The sequence below is a fragment of the Miscanthus floridulus genome, chromosome 10 (genome assembly GCF_019320115.1).
Source record: "Miscanthus floridulus cultivar M001 chromosome 10, ASM1932011v1, whole genome shotgun sequence".
Lineage (NCBI taxonomy): Eukaryota > Viridiplantae > Streptophyta > Magnoliopsida > Poales > Poaceae > Miscanthus > Miscanthus floridulus.
The window spans coordinates 73,199,082-73,221,761 of record NC_089589.1 but is presented as its reverse complement, the minus strand read 5'-3'; the positions used below and the strand labels follow the sequence as shown (position 1 = coordinate 73,221,761).

At 44.3% G+C, this 22,680-nt stretch overlaps 1 protein-coding gene across 2 annotated transcripts; it reads right to left on the bottom strand.

Annotated features, from left to right (window-relative positions):
* Positions 1 to 4,224: 4,224 nt before the first annotated feature.
* Positions 4,225 to 5,322, bottom strand: LOC136484878 (uncharacterized). 2 transcript variants are annotated; one of them, XM_066481849.1, is made up of 4 exons: positions 5,193 to 5,322; positions 4,837 to 4,953; positions 4,567 to 4,692; positions 4,225 to 4,467 (listed from the first exon to the last, which is right to left on the bottom strand). In XM_066481849.1, the coding sequence occupies exons 1-3, from the start codon at positions 5,230 to 5,232 to the stop codon at positions 4,580 to 4,582; spliced, it is 270 nt and encodes an 89-aa protein (XP_066337946.1). In that variant the 5' UTR covers positions 5,233 to 5,322; the 3' UTR covers positions 4,225 to 4,467; positions 4,567 to 4,579. The 2 variants fall into 2 exon arrangements, with proteins under 2 accessions (XP_066337946.1, XP_066337945.1); XM_066481848.1 differs by having other exon boundaries at positions 4,584 to 4,692.
* Positions 5,323 to 22,680: the final 17,358 nt, after the last annotated feature.

Below are 22,680 nucleotides of genomic sequence, written 5' to 3'. Positions count from 1 at the left end.
GAGCTTGAACCTTCAGACATGGCCATGGAGAGGAGAGGGATTGAGTGGACAGAGAGGTGAGTGGGAATGGAAGGGAGGGGGTGGCTATATATAGAGCAGGGCAAGTTGGCGCCAAGGCCAACCTTGTTGGCGCCAAAAGCCATCAGGTTGCCACCCAGCAGGCAGTGGCACATGAGAAACAAAAGTTTTAGGGGCATTCAAGTCCTTTGCCACCCACATTTCACACCGTTAGTGCTGCAAATAGACAGAATGGCGTGAGAGAGAAAAGTTTTTCGAGCTTGGACACTGACGATAGATCGAACTTTTTAGGGACATAGACGATTAGACCATCTTTTTTAATGGCATACAAGTAAAAGACTCATAAACATAAGCTAGATCAGACATGCTTATTTTAAGCTTGCTCTTACTCTACTAGTGCATCTTCTATGAGAAGTGCTTCCTAGAGAACATGTACCAAACAGGGTCTAGCTCTTTTTTTTTCAGCTTTTTGCTGGCTTCAGAAGCCAAAAGCTGAAACAAATAGCACATCTATTGAGTTGGCTTTTGAACAGATGGATTTGGAGAAGATAAACTAAAACTGAAAAACATGCTAACAGAAGCTTTTGTAACTTTTTTGCGCCGAGAAGCTAAAAGTTTATTACAAAACCAATAACAAAACCTAAAAGCTAGAAAGTCAGCTTTTAAGCGAAAAGCTCAAAAGATACAACTCAAACAAGCAGACCCTAAGTTCATTAGACTCTCCTAAGTTATCAACTCAACATAGAAACCCAAATTATAATGAGCATGCATGTCTGACCTCACACAAGCCTCCAGAAACGTGGAAACCCCAAGGTTTTTGTATATAATATTTTTTTTGAGGGAACAGGAGGGGCTCAGGAGCCCCTACTGAAATATATACTAAATATTTCTTGTGTTCTTAAGGATGTTCTTCACTTTCGGCTTCATATGCAAGAATCCATTAATGCGTGCAGTAGGACGACAAACTAAGATAGGGAGAATGAAAAACATTTGCTGCATGAATGATGACTATATGCAGGTAGCTAGGTAAATGCGGTACATTGCCTCGACTAGTAGAATCATTGCCTCTTCATACAAAGTGAATTTGTTAATTAAAACTAATATGGGCAGAAGCGAAGCTTCACAGGACGTTATTACATATATACACCAGCCTAGATGGCTAGGAGCATCTCTTCAAAAGGTAAACTGTATGAGAGACTGTTCAGGAGGTCGTAAACGATCGTGGATTATTTACTGCTGGCTGGTTTGGTGTGAGAGAAAAACACTGTTCCTGGCTGGAAATTTACGATCGTTTACGAGCAAGCGAACAGGCTGATTTTGGGGCTGTTCGGCTGCAGCTGCAGCCGCTTCTGCTATGTGCTTCTGCATAGCGCATAGAATGCTTGTACAAACTGACAACGCCACTGCCGAAAATATATATTTCAAAGAAAATAAATCTGAACAAATTTCTTCAAAAGGTAAACTGTATGAGAGACTCCCTGATTTTCATATCAAAGCAAAGCACAGTTGTATCATTGACTCTGCTTCTGCATAGCGCATACAACGCTTGTACAAATTGAAAACGCCACTGCCGAAAATATATATTTCAGTTTTCAAAGAAAATAAATCTGAACAAATTTGCGTAGACCCAACACAATCACTGCCATATCTGCCATCCATGGTCCTCTCGGTCTCGGTCCAGCACTGAGAATCTATCTTGCGGTTTCGCCGCCAGAGAAGCACGCACAACTTGATGATACATCATACAACAAACGGGGAGTCATCAGCGAAGGAATAATCAAGTGAAATCAAAAGAGCAGGAAACAGCGACTAGATTTAATTTGATCATTTGAGCTCTGGATGCTCACCAGCTGGCGAAGAAGCCCGATTCCTTAGGAGCAGCGGAGCTGCCCTGGCCGCCGGCGCCAGGTTTCGAAGGGCCGCCGGAGTAGTAGCCGCCTGCTCTTGCCAAACGCGAAGGTCCGTTATTACTAACAGTCAACAGACACTGGCCGCGCAAACCAAACGTGATTGGAGAGAGAAACGAAACGAGGAATTTTTAGGAGAAGAAGAAACGCTTGGATCTCCGGATCTGTAGGCAGTGCACGCACCAGGGACTGAGGCGTTGACCTGGCCGTCAACGGGCTCGGACTCGGACGGCGGCGCCTTGTGCTTGTCGTGCGGCGCGGCGGGAGGGCCGGAGTAGTAGCCTGCACCAGCACCAACGGGTAGCGAAAGAACCATCAACCATGTAAGGGCACTCCGAAACCACTATAGTTTCTATGGACATTAATTATATTGCCACCTAAACGTTTTGCTGATGTGGCAAGGTAGTTATTGAAGAGAGAGAGCAAAAATCATAGAAACCAGGTCTAAGTTAGAAACTATGTCTACACGAGAACCAAGACATTAAGGGATGTGATTGGTAGAGAATGGAGAGAGAATGTATGTGATTGGATAAAAAATTGTTCTGTAGAAACTATCCATTGGAACCATGATTTCTATATGTAGTGTCTATGATAATTAATAGGTATAGAAACTATACGTAGTTTCTAGCATTGGGACTGCCCTAATTCGGTAGGAGGGAGAATTGAGTGGATCCGGCGAATTAACATTAACAAGCAGGTTAAACGATACTCTGTGCATGCATAACATAGCTGCTCCCTTCGTTTGGTCATGCTTGTTTAATTTGAAAGCCATGGAAACGCATATAAATATGATGGGTGAGGTTGAGGAGCCTACCGGGAGCGGGACTGCTGTCAGCCATTAGCGGATCGGATGGGAGCTCCGGCAAGCGATTCCTCCGCCCTGTGACGAGGAGAAAGGGTGGAGAGACGAGACCGAGAGAGCTGTGCAGGTCTCCCCGTGTGTTTGTTGGACAGGACGGCTGGACGGGGAAGATATGGCTTTAGGCAAGGTATGCAGCTTTGGTCGAGCTGGTAATAAGGGATTGACTACGAAGACTTGGCATCATCGGTCGTCCAGTTCTCGAAACAAAAACAAGGTGCTCCCACTCCCACCAACCACGTCGGACCTTGGGCTACTGGGTGCGGCTTTGCAAGCGGGTCTACTGCTGCCACCATCACTAGCTAGTAGCTAGTAGCCTAGTACAAGCTAATGATAGAGTTTTTTTTAGAAAAAACGCTAATGATTGAGTTGGTCTTCAAATCTTCATACAGCCTGTTCGCTCGTTGGTTCAGCCAGAGCTTATCAGCTATGTTACAGTATTTTTCTCTCATAACAAATCAGTATTCGTCAGACTTATCAGTCTAGAAACCAATCAGCGAATATGCTGATAATCTCTAGTCTAGTGCCTGAAAGGAAGATAGAATGCTGATATCACCTTTTCTGTTTTTGGCTTTCTGCAATCGTGCAATTGCCATTTTAGTAGTTTGCAATATGGCTCTAACAGTACCTTCATAGTTTTAAATAGCGGGCTATATAGCGCCGCTATAGCTGCTGGAGAGAGACAACGCTAAGCTATTGTCATTTTTGCTGCTATGTCAACTACGACAGCTATATTGCGCTATAACGTCGCTAAATTGCTTAGCCGTAGCTTTGAAATAGCGCCGCTATTTCAATTTCGGGTATAATAGTGACAATCTAATTATTACCTATTTATATTTTGTTTAAAGTTGGTATTTAGCAAAATTGAACACTTGAGTTTCATGAATCTTGCTCTAATATCATATCAAGTTTTGTTTCCTACATCCTTAGAACCTTGAAAATATATCTGTGTTCATCAAATTTCATGACTGCTATGTTTTTATGAATCAATTACTCATATTTTTTTATGACTTTCTTATAAACCGCTATCTGGCATAGCTCCGCTATAGCGGCGCTGTAGCTGTATATCCTCTGACAAAAAGATGCCGCTATTTACTATAGCCCGTTATTTTAAACTATGAGTACCTTATAAGCACTTCTCCCGCTGTCTGATCATGTGGCGTTCTAGATTAGATTAGTATACTTTAGAGGGCCATTGCTCTCAAAAGAAATTTCTCCACTGATCCAATTTACGGGAAAGAGAGCCCATTGGATGTGAAAACTCTTCAGCCAAAGTGTTTTGTATCAATTCGGGGGAGAACTCTTATGACAACTGAACTGAGGTTTATACCAAAAAAAAGGAAAGTTGCCAACTTGCTCATAAAATGGTCCGGCTTTACACACAGCACCATATTTTATAGGAATGAAATAAACCCTCCGTTTTACAGTTTACACAGTGCAGCGAAAATCGAATGGTAACATGTGCAGCGAACAACCTCACTGACTCTAGCTAAGAATAAGATGCTACAAATTGACAAAGAACAGAGAATTTCAAGATCCTGCAACTGCAATCCGTCCAGACAAGCACCAGTGCGATGCGTACTGAGCCAGAAATGTCCTTCACTGAACTGCCCGCAGGGATGTGTCATGGCCTCACGGGTCTAATTCGAATTTCCGCTGCTGCCGGAGAAGCACCCGCCGAACCTGAGCACAACAAACGGAGAACCATGCATCAAACCGTTGAAACTGACGGCAATTAGCAGATTTGAGCTCTGAGTAGTCTTTACACAAGTCAAAGCATACATCAAACGGTTCATTACAATTTGGCAAGGAAGCCCGGTTCTCGATTCGGCCGAACTGCAGCATCAGCGTTGTTATTGTGTTCAGTGCCATCGCTTGGTCTCGAATGCACACGCCCTTTGTAGTAACCTGCTCTTGCCCGGAAAAAAATCCCGATCCAGTTTCATAAAAAAATTAACACGAAATGCAATGGGAAAAGTTTACTAGAAGAGAAAGAGAAATCAGGGAAGGAAGGAAGCTGGAAGCAAGAACTGAACTGAAACACGAACGCACCAGGGACTTGTGCTTTCACAGCGTTCTGGTCGTCGATGGCCGCCTCCGCCGCCGCCGCCGGCGGCTCCGCCTGTGGCTGCTGGTCCTGGTAGTGCAACGGGTGGCCGACGAAGTAGCCTGTGCTCGGAGGCGACGGGAGGAAGGAAACACATGCCACATGGCGATTGGCAGCAGAAAGTGTTAGCTATCGCCTATGGGGGGCGAGGTAACCAGCAATCCAGCATAGATCGGGCAAAGAGATACGAGAGAAATACACCTACTTTGCAATCAAACAAGCAACTTCTATTGGAGCTTTTTCAGCTTGAGAGACGTGCACGGGAGGGGATGATGGAAGGTCAAGGCTGTGCAGCACGTACCAGGAGGGACGGCGGCAGCGGCAGCAGCGGCGGCGGCCATGGCGGATCTCCGGTGTCCTTCTCTCTCCTCCTCCGGCGAGGGCAACCGAGGGGGAACGTGGGTTGACGCACTCTTGCGCGAGTCTCCTTTTGTTTTGTTGGATCATTCAGGGCGGAATTTCTCGTGTGCGATTAAAAAAAGATCGTAATGCCTCGTGACTCTATGGAAAAGTTTAGCAGTCTTCAGCGTCATTGCTTCAACTTTTTTTTGGTGCCCGTCATGCCGCTGCCGTCAATTTAGACTCTAACGCCGTCAAACTGCAGGTGTGAAAAGTCGAAAATACCTTTAAGTCTAAATATGTTATTAATTTTTTAAACATCTTAATGTTTTCAAATGAAAAAACTCAAAACTAGAAAGTTGTAAATCTCGTTGAGATCTATAATTTTCATATAAAAATTATTTTCATTTAATTCCGTAAAAAAAGGTATGATTTTTCTAAGATATATTAATCATATCAAGTCATATTTTTTGCAGAATTAAATGAAGATAATTTTTATATGAAAATTATAGATCTCGACGAGATCTACAACTTTCTAGTTTTGAGTTTTTTCATTTGAAGTCATTAAGATGCTGAAAAAATTTAATGACATATTTAGACTTAAGGGTAATTTTGACTTTTCATACCTGCAGTTTGACGACGTTAGAGCCCAAACTGACGGCAGTGGCATGGAGGGCACAAAAAAGTTAGAGCAGTGACGCTGAAGACCGCTGAACTTTTTCAGGGACTCACATGGTATTGTGATCTTTTTTAATGACATACAATCAATAAGAGAAAAATATGCAGCATCAGTTTGGACTTTAGACAACTTTCTCCAAGCTGTCAATAAGGCCATTGACTAAGGCCCTGTTTATTTCCTTGTGCTAAAGTTTTGGCCAACAGTTTTAACCCATCTTTTGACAAAATGGATTTAAATACCATGGGCAAAAAAGAGCAAATCCCGGGATGCTAAACTATTGCCATCTGCTACCCAAGAGGTCCAAAACTGGGCAAAAACGCATGAGGGCGCGAGCTGGATGCTCATTACCCCCGCACCCACCCACCCCGCTCGCTCGGTACCCTTATCCATTCCCCCGCTCCCACCTGCTGCCGCCCTCGCTCTCGCCCTTCGCCGCCGCCCAGATCTAGCTCCTCTCCATTGCGTAGCTGCAGCTTGTCCTCCCCGCCGCTAGATCCAGATCCACGTGTCGCACATGGACGGCTACAACGGCGATGGCTACGGCAACGGCGACCACACCAGGGACTTCCTGTCGTAGCCTGATCCGTATTCCCCCGTCGGTGGCTACGACATCTTCTCCGACGCGACATATCCCTTTCCGGGCTCGAGCAACGTCAATGCTCCCCGGATGGGCATGGCGGCACTCGACCTCAACTCCCATGGCGAAGGGTGGCTCGGAATGGTGGGCTATGGGGGCCTCCTTCACTCTGGCCTGCAAGATGGAGGCATCGGCGGCAGCATGAGCCCCCCTGTGGCAGATCCGCCTAATCTAATGCCCTCCAAAGGGTACTCGTCTTTCATTAGACACTAAGTACCCAAGAGAGATCACCAAACTATGCAGTTCTGTCGAGCACACCCCATGGGAGAACGCAAAAATCCATATTTTTTAATAGGATCATAAATGGGAGAATAAAACTTACAACATTTTAGCCAATTCTTACATTACTTTTCATGCAACATCAGAGTATATTATTTATTATTTATAACAGCGGAATATAACCATGTTATCAGAGTTTCAGTGGAAATAAAATCATTTAATGACAAGCTAAACATTAACATGATGATCAGTTGTATAAATAATAACATTTTATAAGTTTTTCCATTGTAAAACATTTTGGGTGGAAGTTTCAAATAAACTCTATGTCCGCAATGGAAAGGAAATCCCCACTGAGCCCACCAGAAGGTTCCCGCACACAAGTATCAGCTCTATCATCCACCTGTCACCTACAACAGGGTAGAACAACCCTGAGTACTTAATTGTACTCCGCAAGACTTACCCGTCAGGAGGAAAAAAAAGACTCCAAGGATATGCAAGGCTATCTGGCTTGTGGGTTTATTGCATTTGCAGGAGCATTACTAAACGTGCGTCCTTATATTCAACTTTTATTAGCAGTCCATATTGATTCATTAACTACCATTCTATGTAAGCACCTATGTTACTTTCAAGCAGGTGATAAGCAGTCAGAACCATTTTACCTTTTTTTATGTTCTAGTTCTTACTACGGTGCTAGATCATAGTCATGCCGTACCGCATCATGCGGTGATTCACGAATCAATGTATCACAGCTAGGTACCCCGAAACACACGCCCCGCTTGTACCCCAAGCACAAGCAAGACCAACCTACCACTCTCCTGTCATGGGGTCCAGATCCCCATCCAAACTTGGACTCCAAGCCCCCGCTCCTGAGTCCCGGACTCAATGCGGTGCTTAGACCTCCACCATCCCCACCTCCAATCAGTCGGTTCGGAAAGAGCCGGAACCCATGACAAGAAAGAGACAAGTCTTCCAGCTCCCATAGATCATGATTTTAGGACCCTAACAAAATTGGTTTCACTATTTTTGGACATTCACACGAATTTATCTTGAATTTACAAATTTACCTTAGAACTAATTTGGAAAATGCTTTAGAAAAAGAAAAGGCTGGTGGCCAACTATTCGGCCCAGCAACCTAAATGGCCCGCGACGGGGAACCCATGCGTGTAGTAGGCCGACCCAATAGACCTGCAGCGCGAGTGCTCTTGCACATTTTGTGAAAGAGCACCTAACCTAGTGAGTTATTACGTGGAGCACCTACGCACTATTCCGCAAAGACGCGCCTTTTGCAGCTAAGCCCCTGAACTATCCCGTCTTCACCACAGGACGGTCCCTGATGCCATCGCGTTCGCCGGCACAACGACCGATGGCAAACCGCGGTCGTGCCAAGCAATAGGGGCCCGTTCTAGACAAACTAAAGAGCCGACCACCATCAATGATCCAGACGATGACAGTTGGAAGCGGTGGAGCATTGGGTGGCACCCTAGGGTATGCTGCTGCGGTAGGTGGTGGATCGCGGTGATGGCGCAGCCGTCCGACGAACCTACACGCTCTTCGGAAGGGTAGAGGTAGCGAGGAAGCATCAGTAGCTCATCGGGATTCACGCTATGGTGCTGGTTGAGGCGGATGAGTGCCGAGGTGGCCTCGCCTCGCGCGAGCTGGCGGGGGCGGCGGTGCTCTAGGCGGCCACCGATGCGTCAGCTCACCACCGGCGGCATCCCAGACGGAGCTAAGGCGCGCACCGACACAAAAATATCAAGATGAGCCTATATCCAGATTGAATCGAACTAAAACCAAGCGTAACGCCTTGCCCCCAAACATGCCATCCCACGGCGGCGGGATGACCGGCGGCGAGGAAAACCCTAAATTGGCCACCAAAAGACCATGGCTGAGCTCGACGAGAATGGGACATCCAGCTAACTTCCTATTCTACTCACCGACGCGAGTAATTAGACTGGAAAGCTTTGAGCTAAGCAAATTTGGAGGGCGGAACGGCGGAGCTCTAGTTGTGGTTATGCCATGGAGCGTGCACCTACGCGAGAGTGAGCGAATTAAGACGGGCGGCTCCACACAAAGGCGGTAGCAAGAACACGTGCATACGGTGACGGCCCAAGGGACTTGGCACAACGCCCTTGAATGGAGCGGTAAGACCCACATGGCTCACTGGCGTCGGCTAGCGTAAGCAGGGCGGGGCAGTGGAGCATCACATTGCCACTGTACTTGGGGCCACGATCAGTCATGGAATTAATGGCATACACCGAGGCACGACACGGTAGGTGGGACGAAGGGTGGAGCGACTGCCACAACGATAGGGCGAGGTTGGCCGTTGTTCCACCACGATCCATGCACGACGTAGAGCGGTAGCGGCCACACCTAGCCCAGCGGGCAGCCAAAGGCCACACAGCTGGCCAGCGAAGCAGTGGTCACAGCCACGGGGTATGCCAACCAATGCGTGGCACAGGGCGTGGTAGCACCAGCCAATTGCAATGCTAGTAGCACACAGCGGCATGACACCGGGAGCGGTGACCGCGTCCCCAGGTCTGAACGGGCGAACTACGTGCTTGCACGATTTTTGGAGCATGCCAAACTTCAAACTCAGCTCGGTAGAGGTTCAACCAAAGTTATGAACCAAGGACCGATACTAACACCTAGCTGGCAAAGCAAACCGCACGTCCAAGGAACAACTAGAGAGGGAGATAGCGAGAGGCCAATAGGGGTTCATCACGTTGAAAACCGGTTCACGAATGGAGCGCCAATAGCCTGATAGCAGCGTGTTCTCACGAAGTTCGAGCAATTTTTAATAGAGCAACGTAACACCCAACACCACTACAACCTATACCGTTCTCAAGTGCTCACTTAGAGGCAATCAGCAATACCAAAACATGCAGCTAGTGTCTAAACATTTTTGTTAGAAATCAAATGCCAAGATCACATTGTCTACTACCTTTCCATACTTAGAAAACTATAGATTTCGGTTTTGAACTAACATCCACCAGCGCTTTTGCCTTAATTTTAAAAGGTCTAAACCTTGTCGATTTCAACTAACAAATATATCATGACCTAGCCCATACTGCATACTACCCATAGGAGCAAAATACTTAAGTACCCTTTTACTATTTTGCTTAATATAAATAGTCAAAAATAGCATCCTAACTATAATTTCAACTTCTTGCCGATTCATGAAAGGTCTAGTTTAAATTTCGGATTTGATTTCTGAGCTATCAGATATACTATTGAACAACTTCTACTCACTAAAACAAAAGTTACATTCTCATCTACTAACTTGCACTTCAAATTTTTATTTAAGTACTAAATACAAGTTATATTTCATTTTGTTTACAAAAATTGTTTTTCGTGCCAAACGATCAAAACTACCCGTCTATTTCCTTATCGGGATTTTCATTAGCACCTTTATGCGAGTTTTAACTCTAACATCCAAGAAACTCACCTTGATAATTTCTTTTAGGCCTTAATCTAGGTGCTAAGTGAGCTCGTAATACCAGAGGTGTTACAACCAACCCCCCTAAAAAGAATCTCATCCCGAGATTCGAAGCAAGAATCAGAAGAGGGGAAACACGGTTACATTTCGTAGATCTGAAATTGCATGAAAGATTATACGATGTCGAACACTAAACCACATAGGGATCTAGGGATACATGGTTAAGAGCAACCTAGTACAACCAAGACTTAATCTAGAAATTAGGATAGACGAGGGCAATGTAAAAACAACAAGAAAATGATTATCCAAAACATGGCGTATGTCCAACAGATCCAAAAATAGGAGACTGAGAACTCAAACATCGTGAACCCTGAGACCAAACTAACCAAAGGGGCTTGAACGTCTTTGATAGAAATCTAGATCCTTCCTTCTTCCTGGATTATGCAATCACCTCTGACTGACGACCCTAGTTCCACGAACAACGACTGGATCTCGTAGCTCTACTTCAGATTTGAGGGGGATGGGGATGAAGGAGGAGAGCAAGGGCATCTTATAAAGGTGAACGGAGGTGGGGCACAGTGCACCAGAAGTGGAGACGGTGGGGACAGAAGGCACTGGTGATTCACGAAGTGGGGATAATGTCGGCCATGGTGCGCTACCTGTGCATGCTCGAACAGAGGGAGGATAAGAGAGAGGGGGGATTCGCTCAGCGGAGAGGCGTATGGGTGGTCATGTCCCCAAAACAAGGAAAAGGAGAGGAGAGGTAAAGTAAAGAGGGGGGGGGTCCAGTACAGAGATGACGATGGAGGACCGAGAGCCAATAGGAGAAGCGCATAGTATGCGAGGACGGTGAGTGTGGCGTGATGTCGCGGCCACGCGATAATGGGGTGCTAATGGGCCCAACACAGACGGCGTCTGCAGGGCATGCAGCGAAATGACCCAGCATGCGTAGCACGATCAAGCTAGACACTAGGCTTGGGACATGACTTCCACTCAGGCTTCTCCAATCACTCCCGACTACCCACGGCTAACTTTTCCCTTGTTGCTCTTCTTTTTCCTTCCCTTCCTTGACTACAGTATGCACCAGTCTTTCGTATGTCCTAAAATCTAGACATACGTACTTTCTCCAAAACCACATTCTCTTGTTTAATTTGAGGGAACACTATTTCATCAACCCGTTGTGGATTTCCCATTTTAACACCAAAACATTTCCCAAGGAGAGTAATTTATAGCAAGAACGGTACAACGATGTAACTTGGCAAAGGTACTAGTCAACAACCTCGATACCAGCGTGTGTCGAGCAGCGTCACCCTGTGGCAGCTGTTCCACAGGGGCCCTCGGTTTTGTCATAGCACCCTAAGCTATTAATGAGGCCACTTTACCAACCTACACGCAGTGAAGGCAGTGGGGTCATAGACTAGAGAAAAAGAGGAGTATTGCAAGGGAAGATTCAGGCAACAAGGGTTCCTTTCACAACAAGGAACAAGGATACCAAATCCCACGATGGATTTAATTCAAGGAAACTCAAGTGCTCTGTTGGGACATCCATAATTAGTTGATTCATTAACTACCATTCTATGTAAGCACCTATGCTACTTTCAAGTAGGTGGTAAGCAGTGAGAACCATTTTACCTTCTTTCATGTTCTGGTTCTTACTACGGTGCTAGATCATAGTCATGCCGTATCGCATCATGTGGCGATTCACGAATCAATGTATCCCAGCTGGGTACCCCAAAACACATGCCCCGCTTGTACCCTAGGCACAAGCAAGACCAACCTACCACTCTCCTATCACGGGGTCCAAGTCCTCCTCCAAACTTGGACTCCAAGCCCCCGCTCCTAAGTCTCGGACTCAGTGCGGTGCTTAGACCTCCACCATCCCCGCCTCCAATCAGTCGGTCTGAAAAGAGCTAGAACCCATGACAAGAAAGTGACAAGTCTTCCCGCTCCCATAAGTATGTGCTCAGGATAATAAGTCTGTGACCTGACTACCATCCACAGCAATGGACGGTCCTCAATCAACGCAGGCGGGACAAATGCAACCAGAGCCTCACTCAGTTGCCTAACCAGTCCATGTCCATCCAAAGTATAGTCCCGCCCGGTCTTCAATTATTATCCATATATATTTCATGTGATAGTAACAATAATATCTTTCCCTATCTCTCGCGAGTGATAGGTAATCACTCGACTTGACTTATATATATATATATATATATATATATATATATATATATATATATATATATATATATATATATATAGGGAGAGTATATTCAGTAGCCAGCTACAAAATAAGTTATTCTGTAGCCACCTCCATTTACGATAATTTTATATATTAATTTACAATAATATCAATACATATTTACGATAGTTGGGTTACTATAACACATGGAGATATTTACCATAACATTATAGTAAACCACTTAATAAGGAGTTACTATAATCTCGTAAATTAACATAGTAATTATCGTAGCTCAAAGTGGCTACAGAATAAGTTATTTTGTAGCCAGCTACAGGGTAGTAAATAACTATCATAAATATGTATTGACATTATCCCCAGTAATCCAACTATCGTAAATATGTATTGACATTATCGTAAATTAGTATATAAAATTATCGTAAATAGATGTGGCTATAGAATAACTTATTTTGTAGCTGGCTACTGAATATACTCTCCCTATATATATATATAGCTGGCTACTGAATATACTCTCCCTATATATATATATATATATATATATATATATATATATATATATATATATATATATATATATATATATATATATATATATGCAAGTGGGTTTCATTCCACTCCTTAAACTTAATGCACAAGCATAAAATAAAGTGTAGAATAATAGGGGTTATGCACCGGGGCTTGCCTGGGTAAGGTATAACCAACAGTTAACATTTCATCATGATGGCATGATCCTCCGGACACCATCCCTTCTGATACTCCAGATGACTCCACGATCCATCGTTGTTCCTATTATGGTATACGTGGACGCAATGCAGAGACGTAAATAACCAACTATAATCGTGACTCGTAAAATACGATTTACGCCTCTCAAGCTATCGAGCTAGTTCTAACGACGACCGTACTTAGGCTATGTATCCACATTGTTGAACAAGACGTTATTTCCCACTGAGTGTTTGAGTTATACAAACCCAAGTTGTTTCTTTACTCCATTCTATCGATTTAATATTTATTCAAAATAGGGCATCATTATTTATCTAGCAAAATAATTATTCTGGAGCTACAAAAATTATAGTGAGTAGCTAATAATATTAGGAATTTACTATAAAATTTTTAGAGTCGACACTATCACCATTTTCTTACAAAAATTCCCACAAGTTCATATTTTAACAATATTAAACATTTTAAAATAATTAGAGCAACCCTGGAAACATTTTAAAACTAGATGAATCAATTACGCTAACAGATATATCATGATTTTAGGAGCCTAACAAAATTAGTTTCACTATTTTTGGACATTTACACAAATTTATCTTGAATTTACAAATTTACCTTAGAACTAATTTGGAAAACGCTTTAGAAAAAGAAAAGGCTGGTGGCCAACTATTCGGCCTAGCAACCTAAACGGCCCACGACGGGGAACCCGCATGTGTAGCAGGCCAGCCCAACAGACCCGCAGCGCGAGCGCTCTTACGCATTTTGCGAAAGAGCACCTGACCTAGCGAGTTATTACGCGGAGCACCTGCGCACTATTCCGCAAAGACACGCTTTTTGCAGCTAAGCCCCCGAACTATCCCATCTTCACCATGAGACGGCCCCTGATGCAATCGCGTTCGCCGGCGCGGCGACCAATGGCAAACCATGGTCGTGCCAAGTAATAGGGGCCTGTTCTAGACAAACTAAAGGGCCGACCACCATCAATGATCCAGACGATGACGGTTGGAAGTGGTGGAGCATTGGGAGGCGCCCTAGGGTATGCTACTACAGTGGGCGGTGGATCGCGGTGATGGCATAGCCATCCGATGAACCTACATGCTCTTCGGAAGGGTAGAGGTAGCGAGGAAGCATTAGTAGCTCACTAGGATTCATGCTATGGTGTTGGTTGAGGCAGACGAGTGCTGAGGTGGCCTAGCCTCGCGCGAGCTGGTAGGGGCGGTGGTGCTCTTGGTGGACACCGACGTGTTAGCTCACCACCGACGGCATCCCAGGTGGAGCTAAGGCGAGCACCGACACAAGAGTATCAAGATGAGACTATATCCAGATTGAATTGAACTAAAACCAAGCGTAATGCCTTACCCCCAAACGTGCCATCCCACGGTGGCAGGATGACTGGCGGCGAGGAAAACCCGAAATTGGCCACTAAAAGACCATGGCTGAGCTCGACAAGAATGGGACGTCCAGCTAACTTCCTATTCTACTCATTGACGTGAGGAATTGGACTAGAAAGCTTTGAGCTAAGCAAATTTGGAGGACGGAATGGTGGAGCTCTCGCTGTGTTTTTGCCATGGAGCGTGCACCTGCGCGAGAGTGAGCGGATTAAGATGAGCTGCTCCTTACGAAGGCAGTAGCAAGAACATGTGAGTATGGTGATGGCCCAAGGGACTTGGCACTATGCGCTTGAATGGAGCGGTAAGACCCGCGCGACTCACCGGCGTTGGCTAGTGCGAACAGGGCGAGGGAGCAGAGCATCACATCGCCACTATACCCAGGGCCATGATTAGTCATGGCAGTAATGGCATATGCCAAGGCACGATACGGTAGGTGGGATGAAGGGTGGAGCGATCGCCACGACGACAGGGCAAGGATGGCCGTAGCTCCACCATGACCCACACACGACATAGAGCGGCTGCGGCCACACCAGGCCCAGCGGGCAGCCAATGGCCACACAGCTAGCCAGGGGAGCATCGGTCATGGCCACAGGGTAAGCCTGCCAACGCACGGCACAACATGTGGTAGCAGTGGCTGACAACAGTGCAGGTAGCACACGATGGCGTGACACTAGGCGCGGTGACTGCGTCCCTGGGTCTGAATGGACGAACTACGTGCTTGCATGAATTTTGGAGCGCGCCAAACTTCAAACTCAGCTCGGTAGAGGTTCAACCAAAGTTACGAACCTAGGACCGATACTAACACCTAGTTGGCAAAGAAAACCCCACATCCAAGGAACAACAAGAGAGGGAGATAGTGAGAGGCTAACAGGGGTTCATCACGCTAAAAACCGGTTCATGAATGGAGCGCTAACAGCCTGACCGCAGTGTGTTCTCATGAAGTTCGAGCAATTTTTAAGAGAGCAACGTAACACCAAACACCACTATGACCTATACCATTCTCAAGTGGTCACTTAGAGGCAATCAACAATACCAAAATATGCAGCTAGTGTCTAAACATTTTTTTAGAAATCAAAGGCCAAGATCACATTGTCTACTACCTTTCCATACTTAGAAAACTATTGATTTCGGTTTTGAACTAACATCCACCAGCGCTTTTGCCTTAATTTTTAAAAGGTCTAAACCTTGTTAATTTCAACTAACACGTATATGAAGACCTAGCCCATACTGCATACTACCCATAGGAGCAAAATACTTAAGCACCCTTTTACTATTTTGCTTAATATAAATAGTCAAAAATAGCATCCGAACTATAATTTCAACTTCTTGCCGATTCATGAAAGGTCTAGTTTAAATTTTGGATTCGATTTCTGAGCTATCAGATATACTATTGAACAACTTCCACTCACTAAAACAAAAGTTGCATTCTCATCTACTAACTTGCACTTCAAATTTTTATTTAAGTACTAAATACAAGTTATATTTCATTTTGTGTACAAAAATTGTTTTTCATGCCAAACGATTAAAACTACCCATCTATTTCCTTGTCGGGATTTTCATTAGCACCTTTATGCGAGTTTTAACTCTAACATCCAAGAAACTCACCTTGATAATTTCTTTTAGGCCTTAATCTAGGTGCTAAGTGAGCTCGTAACACCAGAGGTGTTACAACCAACCCCCCCTAAAAAGAATCTCGTCCCGAGATTTGAAGCAAGAATCAGAAGAGGGGAAATGCGGTTACATTTCGTAGATCTGAAATTACACAAAAGATTATATGACATCGAATACTAAACCACATAGGGATCTAGATATACATGGTTAAGAGCAACCTAGTACAACCGAGACTTAATCCAGAAATTAGGATAGACGTGGGCAATGTAACAACAACAAGAAAATGATTATCCAAAACATGGCGTATATCCAATAGATCCAAAAATAGGAGACTGAGAACTCAAACATCATGAACCCTGAGACCAAACTAACCAAAGGGGCTTGAACTTCTTTGACAGAAATCTAGATCCTTCCTTCTTCCCGGATTATGCAATCACCTCTGACTAACAACCCTAGTTCCACAAACGACTACTAGATCTCATAGCTCTACTTCGGATTCGAGGGGGATGGGGATGAAGGAGGAGAGCAAGGGCATCTTATAATGGCGAATGGAGGTGGGGCACAGTGCACCGGAAGTGGAGACGGCAGGGATAGAAGGTACCGGTGATTCACGAAGTGGGGATAACATCGGCCATGGTGCGCTACCTGTGCAAGCTCGAACGGAGGGAGGATAAGAGTGAGAGGGGGATTCACTCAGCAGAGAGGCATGCTGGTGGTCGTGTCCCCTAAAGAAGGAAAATGAGAGGAGAGGTAAAGGAAAGAGGGAGGGGGTCCGGTATGGAGACGACGACGGAGGACCAAGAGCCGATAAGAGGAGAAGCACATAGTAAGCGACGATGGTGAGTGGGGCATGATGTTGTGGCCACATGATAATGGGGTGCTAATTGCCTGACACAGACGGTGTTCGTAGGGCACGCAGCGAAATGACCCAGCATGTGTAGCACAGTCAAGCTAGACAAAGGGCTTGGGACATGACGGCCACTCAGGCTTCTCCAATCACTCCTGACTACCCACGGCTAACTTTTTCCTTGTTGCTCTTATTTTTCCTACCCTTCCTTGACTATAGTATGCGCCAGTCTTTCATATGTCCTGAAATCAAGACATACATACTTTCTCCAAAACCATGTTCTCTTATTTAATTTGAGGGAACACTATTTCATCAACCCGTTGTGGATTTCCCATTTGAACACCAAAACATTTTCCAAGGAGAGTAATTTATAGCAAGAATGGTACAGCGGTGTAACTTGGCAAAGGTACTGGTCAACAACCTCGATACCAACGCATGCCGAGCAGCGTCACCCTATGGCAGCTGTTCCATAGGGGCCCTTGGTTTCGTCGTGGCACCATAAGCTATTAATCAGGCCACTTTACCAACCTACATGTAGTGAAGGCAGTGGGGTCATATACCACAGAATAAGAAGAGTATTGCAAGATTCAGGCAACAAGTGTTCCTTTCACAACAAGGAACACGGAAATCAAATCCCATGATGGATTTAATTCAAGGAAACTCAAGTGCTCTGTTGGGACATCCACAATTAGTTGATATAGTGTTCTTTGTTATCCAACCACAACCGGTCTTGCTCGCATCTAAATAGTAGCTTCTCCTGTTACCCACTTAACATCGTCCTGAAAATCCTAAGCACGTCTAACGAGACCTAAGAGCCGATGGGCACAATAAACACAACAAAATAATAAAATGCTCATTCCAACATCCTTATGCTGGTACAACATACAGGCACTCACTCTCCCATTCTCAACACATCATTCACCTTCCCTACAACCAGACAATCTCAACAACTACGTATGAAATACAATGGCAAGATTATAATACTGGAGGATAACGATGAAAGGCACTACTAACTACATGTACATATCCCCAAGGCAACTAATCTACTTGTCGGACCACACAGCTTCACTCCTAGGCTAGGTGGATTCTTCTACCGCTACATCTATGGATCTACCTCCTCTCTTGGCGGTGGCTGAGTGAGGGGAAGCAAGGACTCTACTTCTGATACCTCCAAGGGTGGAGGTGCTGGCGGCACTACAACATCTGTTCTTCGTCTTTCTGGCTGGTGGACAGTGATTCCCTCCAAGACCAAGGGATCCTACCTTTCAGCAGCCAGCGTCCTACGCTTGGCCCTAGTGACAAGGTAGGCATCCTCCAGCTGCTGAATGTGCCAATCTTTGGCTACCTTCAGAGCTTTCGCCATGACAGTCTCAAGACTTTCTATAGCTGCCACATTGGCGTGCGCTTCAGCAAGCTACACTTGGAGCATCCTAGAGAAGATCTCGGCTTCCTCGGCTCGATGGAAGCACCCCCTCAGCTCTGAGGACTGCCGATCATACTGCTCATCTAGATCAAGCAAGTACGTGGTTAGGTGCACCATAGTGGGGCTGTCCTCTTGTGCATCCCACCCTTGCAAAGCCTCCATGCGATCCCTCCATACCCGTTGATTCTTTTCCAAAGGTGGAAAGAACCTCATGGGGGTACAAGCAATTTTCTCTTCATAGATCTGGCAAAGATACCACAAGGCTTTGTGGGCCATAACCTAGTAGGTGTTGACAAAGCAAAACCCGGTTGTGGTCACATTCTAGGCTTCAGTGATGTTGGGGAACCCTTCACTCTTTCCAATGTAGACGGTGACCTCACATCGCTCAATGCCAAGTTTCTCATACTCACAGCCCTCATACTCGGGATAATCCTTGACTCTGAGTTTTTGCAGGGTGGCATACAGGATTTTAGGAAAACCCTCAGTGTTCGGGTAGTGGCTGCTAACCCAGGCTCCTGCCATCCCTGACGGTGGTTGCAAGGAAGGATTGAGCGAAAGGCTTGCTCAAGAAGAAGGGCTAGATGAGCTGGAGTGCACCGAGTGGTGGTACCAATGGCTAGGCTAGCCCCTTTTGTAATGGCAGAGCGGCCAGTGGTCCTATCGTAGTCCACCTTTGATTCCTGTGTGGAGTTATTACAAGTAGAACGGCCAAAATTTGCGTGCGCGAGGCGAACGACGTTTGAGGCCATAAAGAACTAGTATGTCTGTAGGGCAAGGGTCCAATAAGAGCGCAGAGAGGAGTATGGAAAGACATGGGTCACGGCAGGCGTGAACCACAGATGAACACGAAGCACAAAGCCACAGTACAACAGTAATTCTCGAACAAGGACCGGTCAGTCATGCACAATACGACACGCGTGACACCTATGGATGGCGCATTTGCAAGCAATACGGGCACTACAACCATGGCAATACCAATGTGATGGACTTAAAGATCGTATACTACGCGAGAGTCAGTCCACCGGAGAAGGCCTAGTTAAACCTATTCTGAATACTTAACAATAACAATAGGGCTACTTATATACTTCGTATGCAAACACCCTAACTTTTTGCAAAAATGGGTTATCAGATTTTAATTTAGAAAAGGCTTTTGAAGCTTTATCCCCTCATTTATGCGCTCTGATACCACCTGTGGTAGAACCGCCTAATCTAATGCCCTCCAAAGGGTACTCATCTTCCATTAGACACTAAGTACCCAAGAGAGATCACCAAACTATGCAGTTCTATCGAGCACACCCCATGGGAGTGTCACAAGTATAATAGCAATCACCGAAGCGATCAAACTGACATACTTGAGCCCATATAAACCCGGTAGTTTGATGAAATCTCGAAGGATCTCAAACAACCAACATACAAACCAAGATCATAGAGATTCAACACAACCAGTCACATGTTACATCACAGTTCACAAATATGTCTCATACATCGGAGTTCCAAATAGTCATTACAAACCAAGTTCGAAAGTAGCAGAAGCAAAGTAGTTTAACATCAACATCACATGTAGTTTAATACAAAGCCAGTGTCATAGTCATCTCCACCAAAAGCACAAGGGTGAGATGATATATAGAATGACCATTGCCCATGGTCGTAGTCCTCATCCACTACAGGAGCAAAGCAGTTCTTGCAGTAGCCGTGATACATAACATTATCTACAACAATGGGAATAAAACCCTAAGTACGAGAAGGTACTCAGCTAGACTTACCTGTCCAACTAAAATACTAAGACACCAAGGAGTATGCAAGGCTTTATAAATAGAGCTGGTAGACATTATTTGCAGAAAGAGCATAAGTTATCAAATATCTCTTTAATTGTGAATCACCAGTTATTAATCCTATCTCATACTACATTAGCACTATCCTATGCCAAACATGTTGGTACCATTAAGTCATGACAATAATAACCATATCCAGTTGAGTTCTTGCATAATCTCATAACCATCATTTCCATTATTTACTATGATGAAGTGTACTCCTGTCAAGTTCTCACTATCCGGGAGAGATAGCGATTCGAATCGATTCCTACCCAGCTAGGGAATTATTCCTAATAGACACCCATACTTCCACCATTAGGGTCTCATTAGGTCACCTTTCGTACAACTCAAGTAAAATCATGGGTACGACCAACGCCGCGCCCTCAGAGAACCAATCTGCCAAGGGGGCTTGGGACTCTAACCCGCCCTTGGGCTTATGCCATTGGCTCTCCATACATCCTTACTGCCTTCAGGGTGCGCACTTTAACTTCTCATGCTCCCGGCTTGAGTTGAGCTACTCGGCTTCGCGGTCGGAATGACTTATCCGGCCAACTATGTGAGAGGCGTGCATTCAACATGACAAGATAAACCTCCAACGGTTGGTCCTTAAACGACACAGACGGAATCACTATGATACCACAACATAAGACTTCACCCGGTCTCCATTTATTCAATAGTACCAGGTTATGTTCCATGATAGCACAATATAGCCAACTGTGATCAAGTTATCACCTATAGCTTGCAGGTGATAGGAAATCACCCAACTTCTACCGGTCTAAGCACAGCTAAGCATAATAAGCGTTCCTAGACTTAAATAGGATTCATGGTAAATATTTTTGGTCAAGGAAAGGTAATATGCAGCAAGTGTTTCCAAACAACTCCTATCACGTAATGCATCAATATGAATAACTTTAGGTGACATTAATAAACTAGGGAGACTTATAATGCTCCGGGGCTTGCCTTTCACGAACGTTGCAGGCTGGTGATCGGGGCACTCCGGGAGGTGATCGGCTTTAGGCTCGCCTTCTCTGGAACCTCCTGGTGCTGCACTTCCTGATTCACCTCCTGTGGATCGATGTCGAGCTCCACTAACGTGATCTCCTTGGTGGCACCTATTGCATGCACATGCATAAGTAAGTCCCATGAATGCACAAGAAGGATCATGGAGGATGTGATAGAGGAAGGTACATGCTGCGACAATGCGGATAAGTAACACAAAGATAACAATGCTAACTCCTTGTTTACCTAGTAGGTACATCTCTTCTCAATCTACTTGCAAATTTCACACAAGGCAATATCTAAGCGACACATGACAGTTACAAGTTTACATCATAACTGAAGTTATACTTATCCAAATGCTGTGATCTTAGACTTTCTGGAAATCTTATAAAATTGCCTACTACTCTTATTTAATCACCAAAAGCTAATTCACACTCTATCCTAACCAAAACAGGCAATCAATCCAGTGCTGTCCAGAAATTCCAGAGAACAAGCATTTCGGGAGACTAACTTTAAATAGCTATAACTCCTAAACCCTTTGGCCTATTGCTCTGAAATTTTGACACAAGATAGACAAATAAGTTACCTACAACTTTGTTATTAACCATTTCTACAGAAAACATCATTTTGACTAAGCAACATAACCAACCACAGAATTTGTCTGAAACACTTCTAAATCGAATTATAAAGCAACAATATTTATACTACATGTAAGCATTCAAAATTTGACCTCACCAAGTATATCAAAAGTTCAGTATCATTAAATACACTCAAGAAAACATAATGGTCAAGCCTAAACTATTCATTTAAATGCCTTTATTAATTTAATTAGATAATTAGGGGAAATAACAAACATATACAAATGTGCACAATAAATTATCAGAAAATTACAGTGGCTTCCAAGTGCTACCAATAGACTACTGTAAAAGTTTCACGCCATTTGACCATGTATAACATCCTTTACAAAAATGACAAGCTAATAAGGCCTATTTTAGTGAAAATAGTAAACCCTATATAAAAGTGTCAAACAATAGATTATATATTTTTTCTAGCTTCATATTAGTGCCATACTACTGTACAAAAATTTTCATATCAATATGTTACATATTTTTATCCCTACAATTTTTCTTAGAAAATACCATTTATTACTAGATAAATAGAAAGACCCTATTTCAAACAAGTTCACAGCAAGTTTATTATTTTTCCTAGCTAGACCATGTTAGCATAAGACCAAAAAAATTGGAATCGTGATTTTATCATATTTCTAGCTCAAGATATCTATTTTACAAGTTTACTAACATTCAAAAAGCACTTATCTAAATACATTTTAATCACCATTAAAAATACAAGAAACTATAGATTTAATATTTTTATAAAAAACTACACTTCATGAGGATTACAACAAAAAAATTTCACCAAAACTGGACCTCTAGAACTCCACTTATGATTTTTCAAAGTGGCATGCAAATATGAAAATAAATGA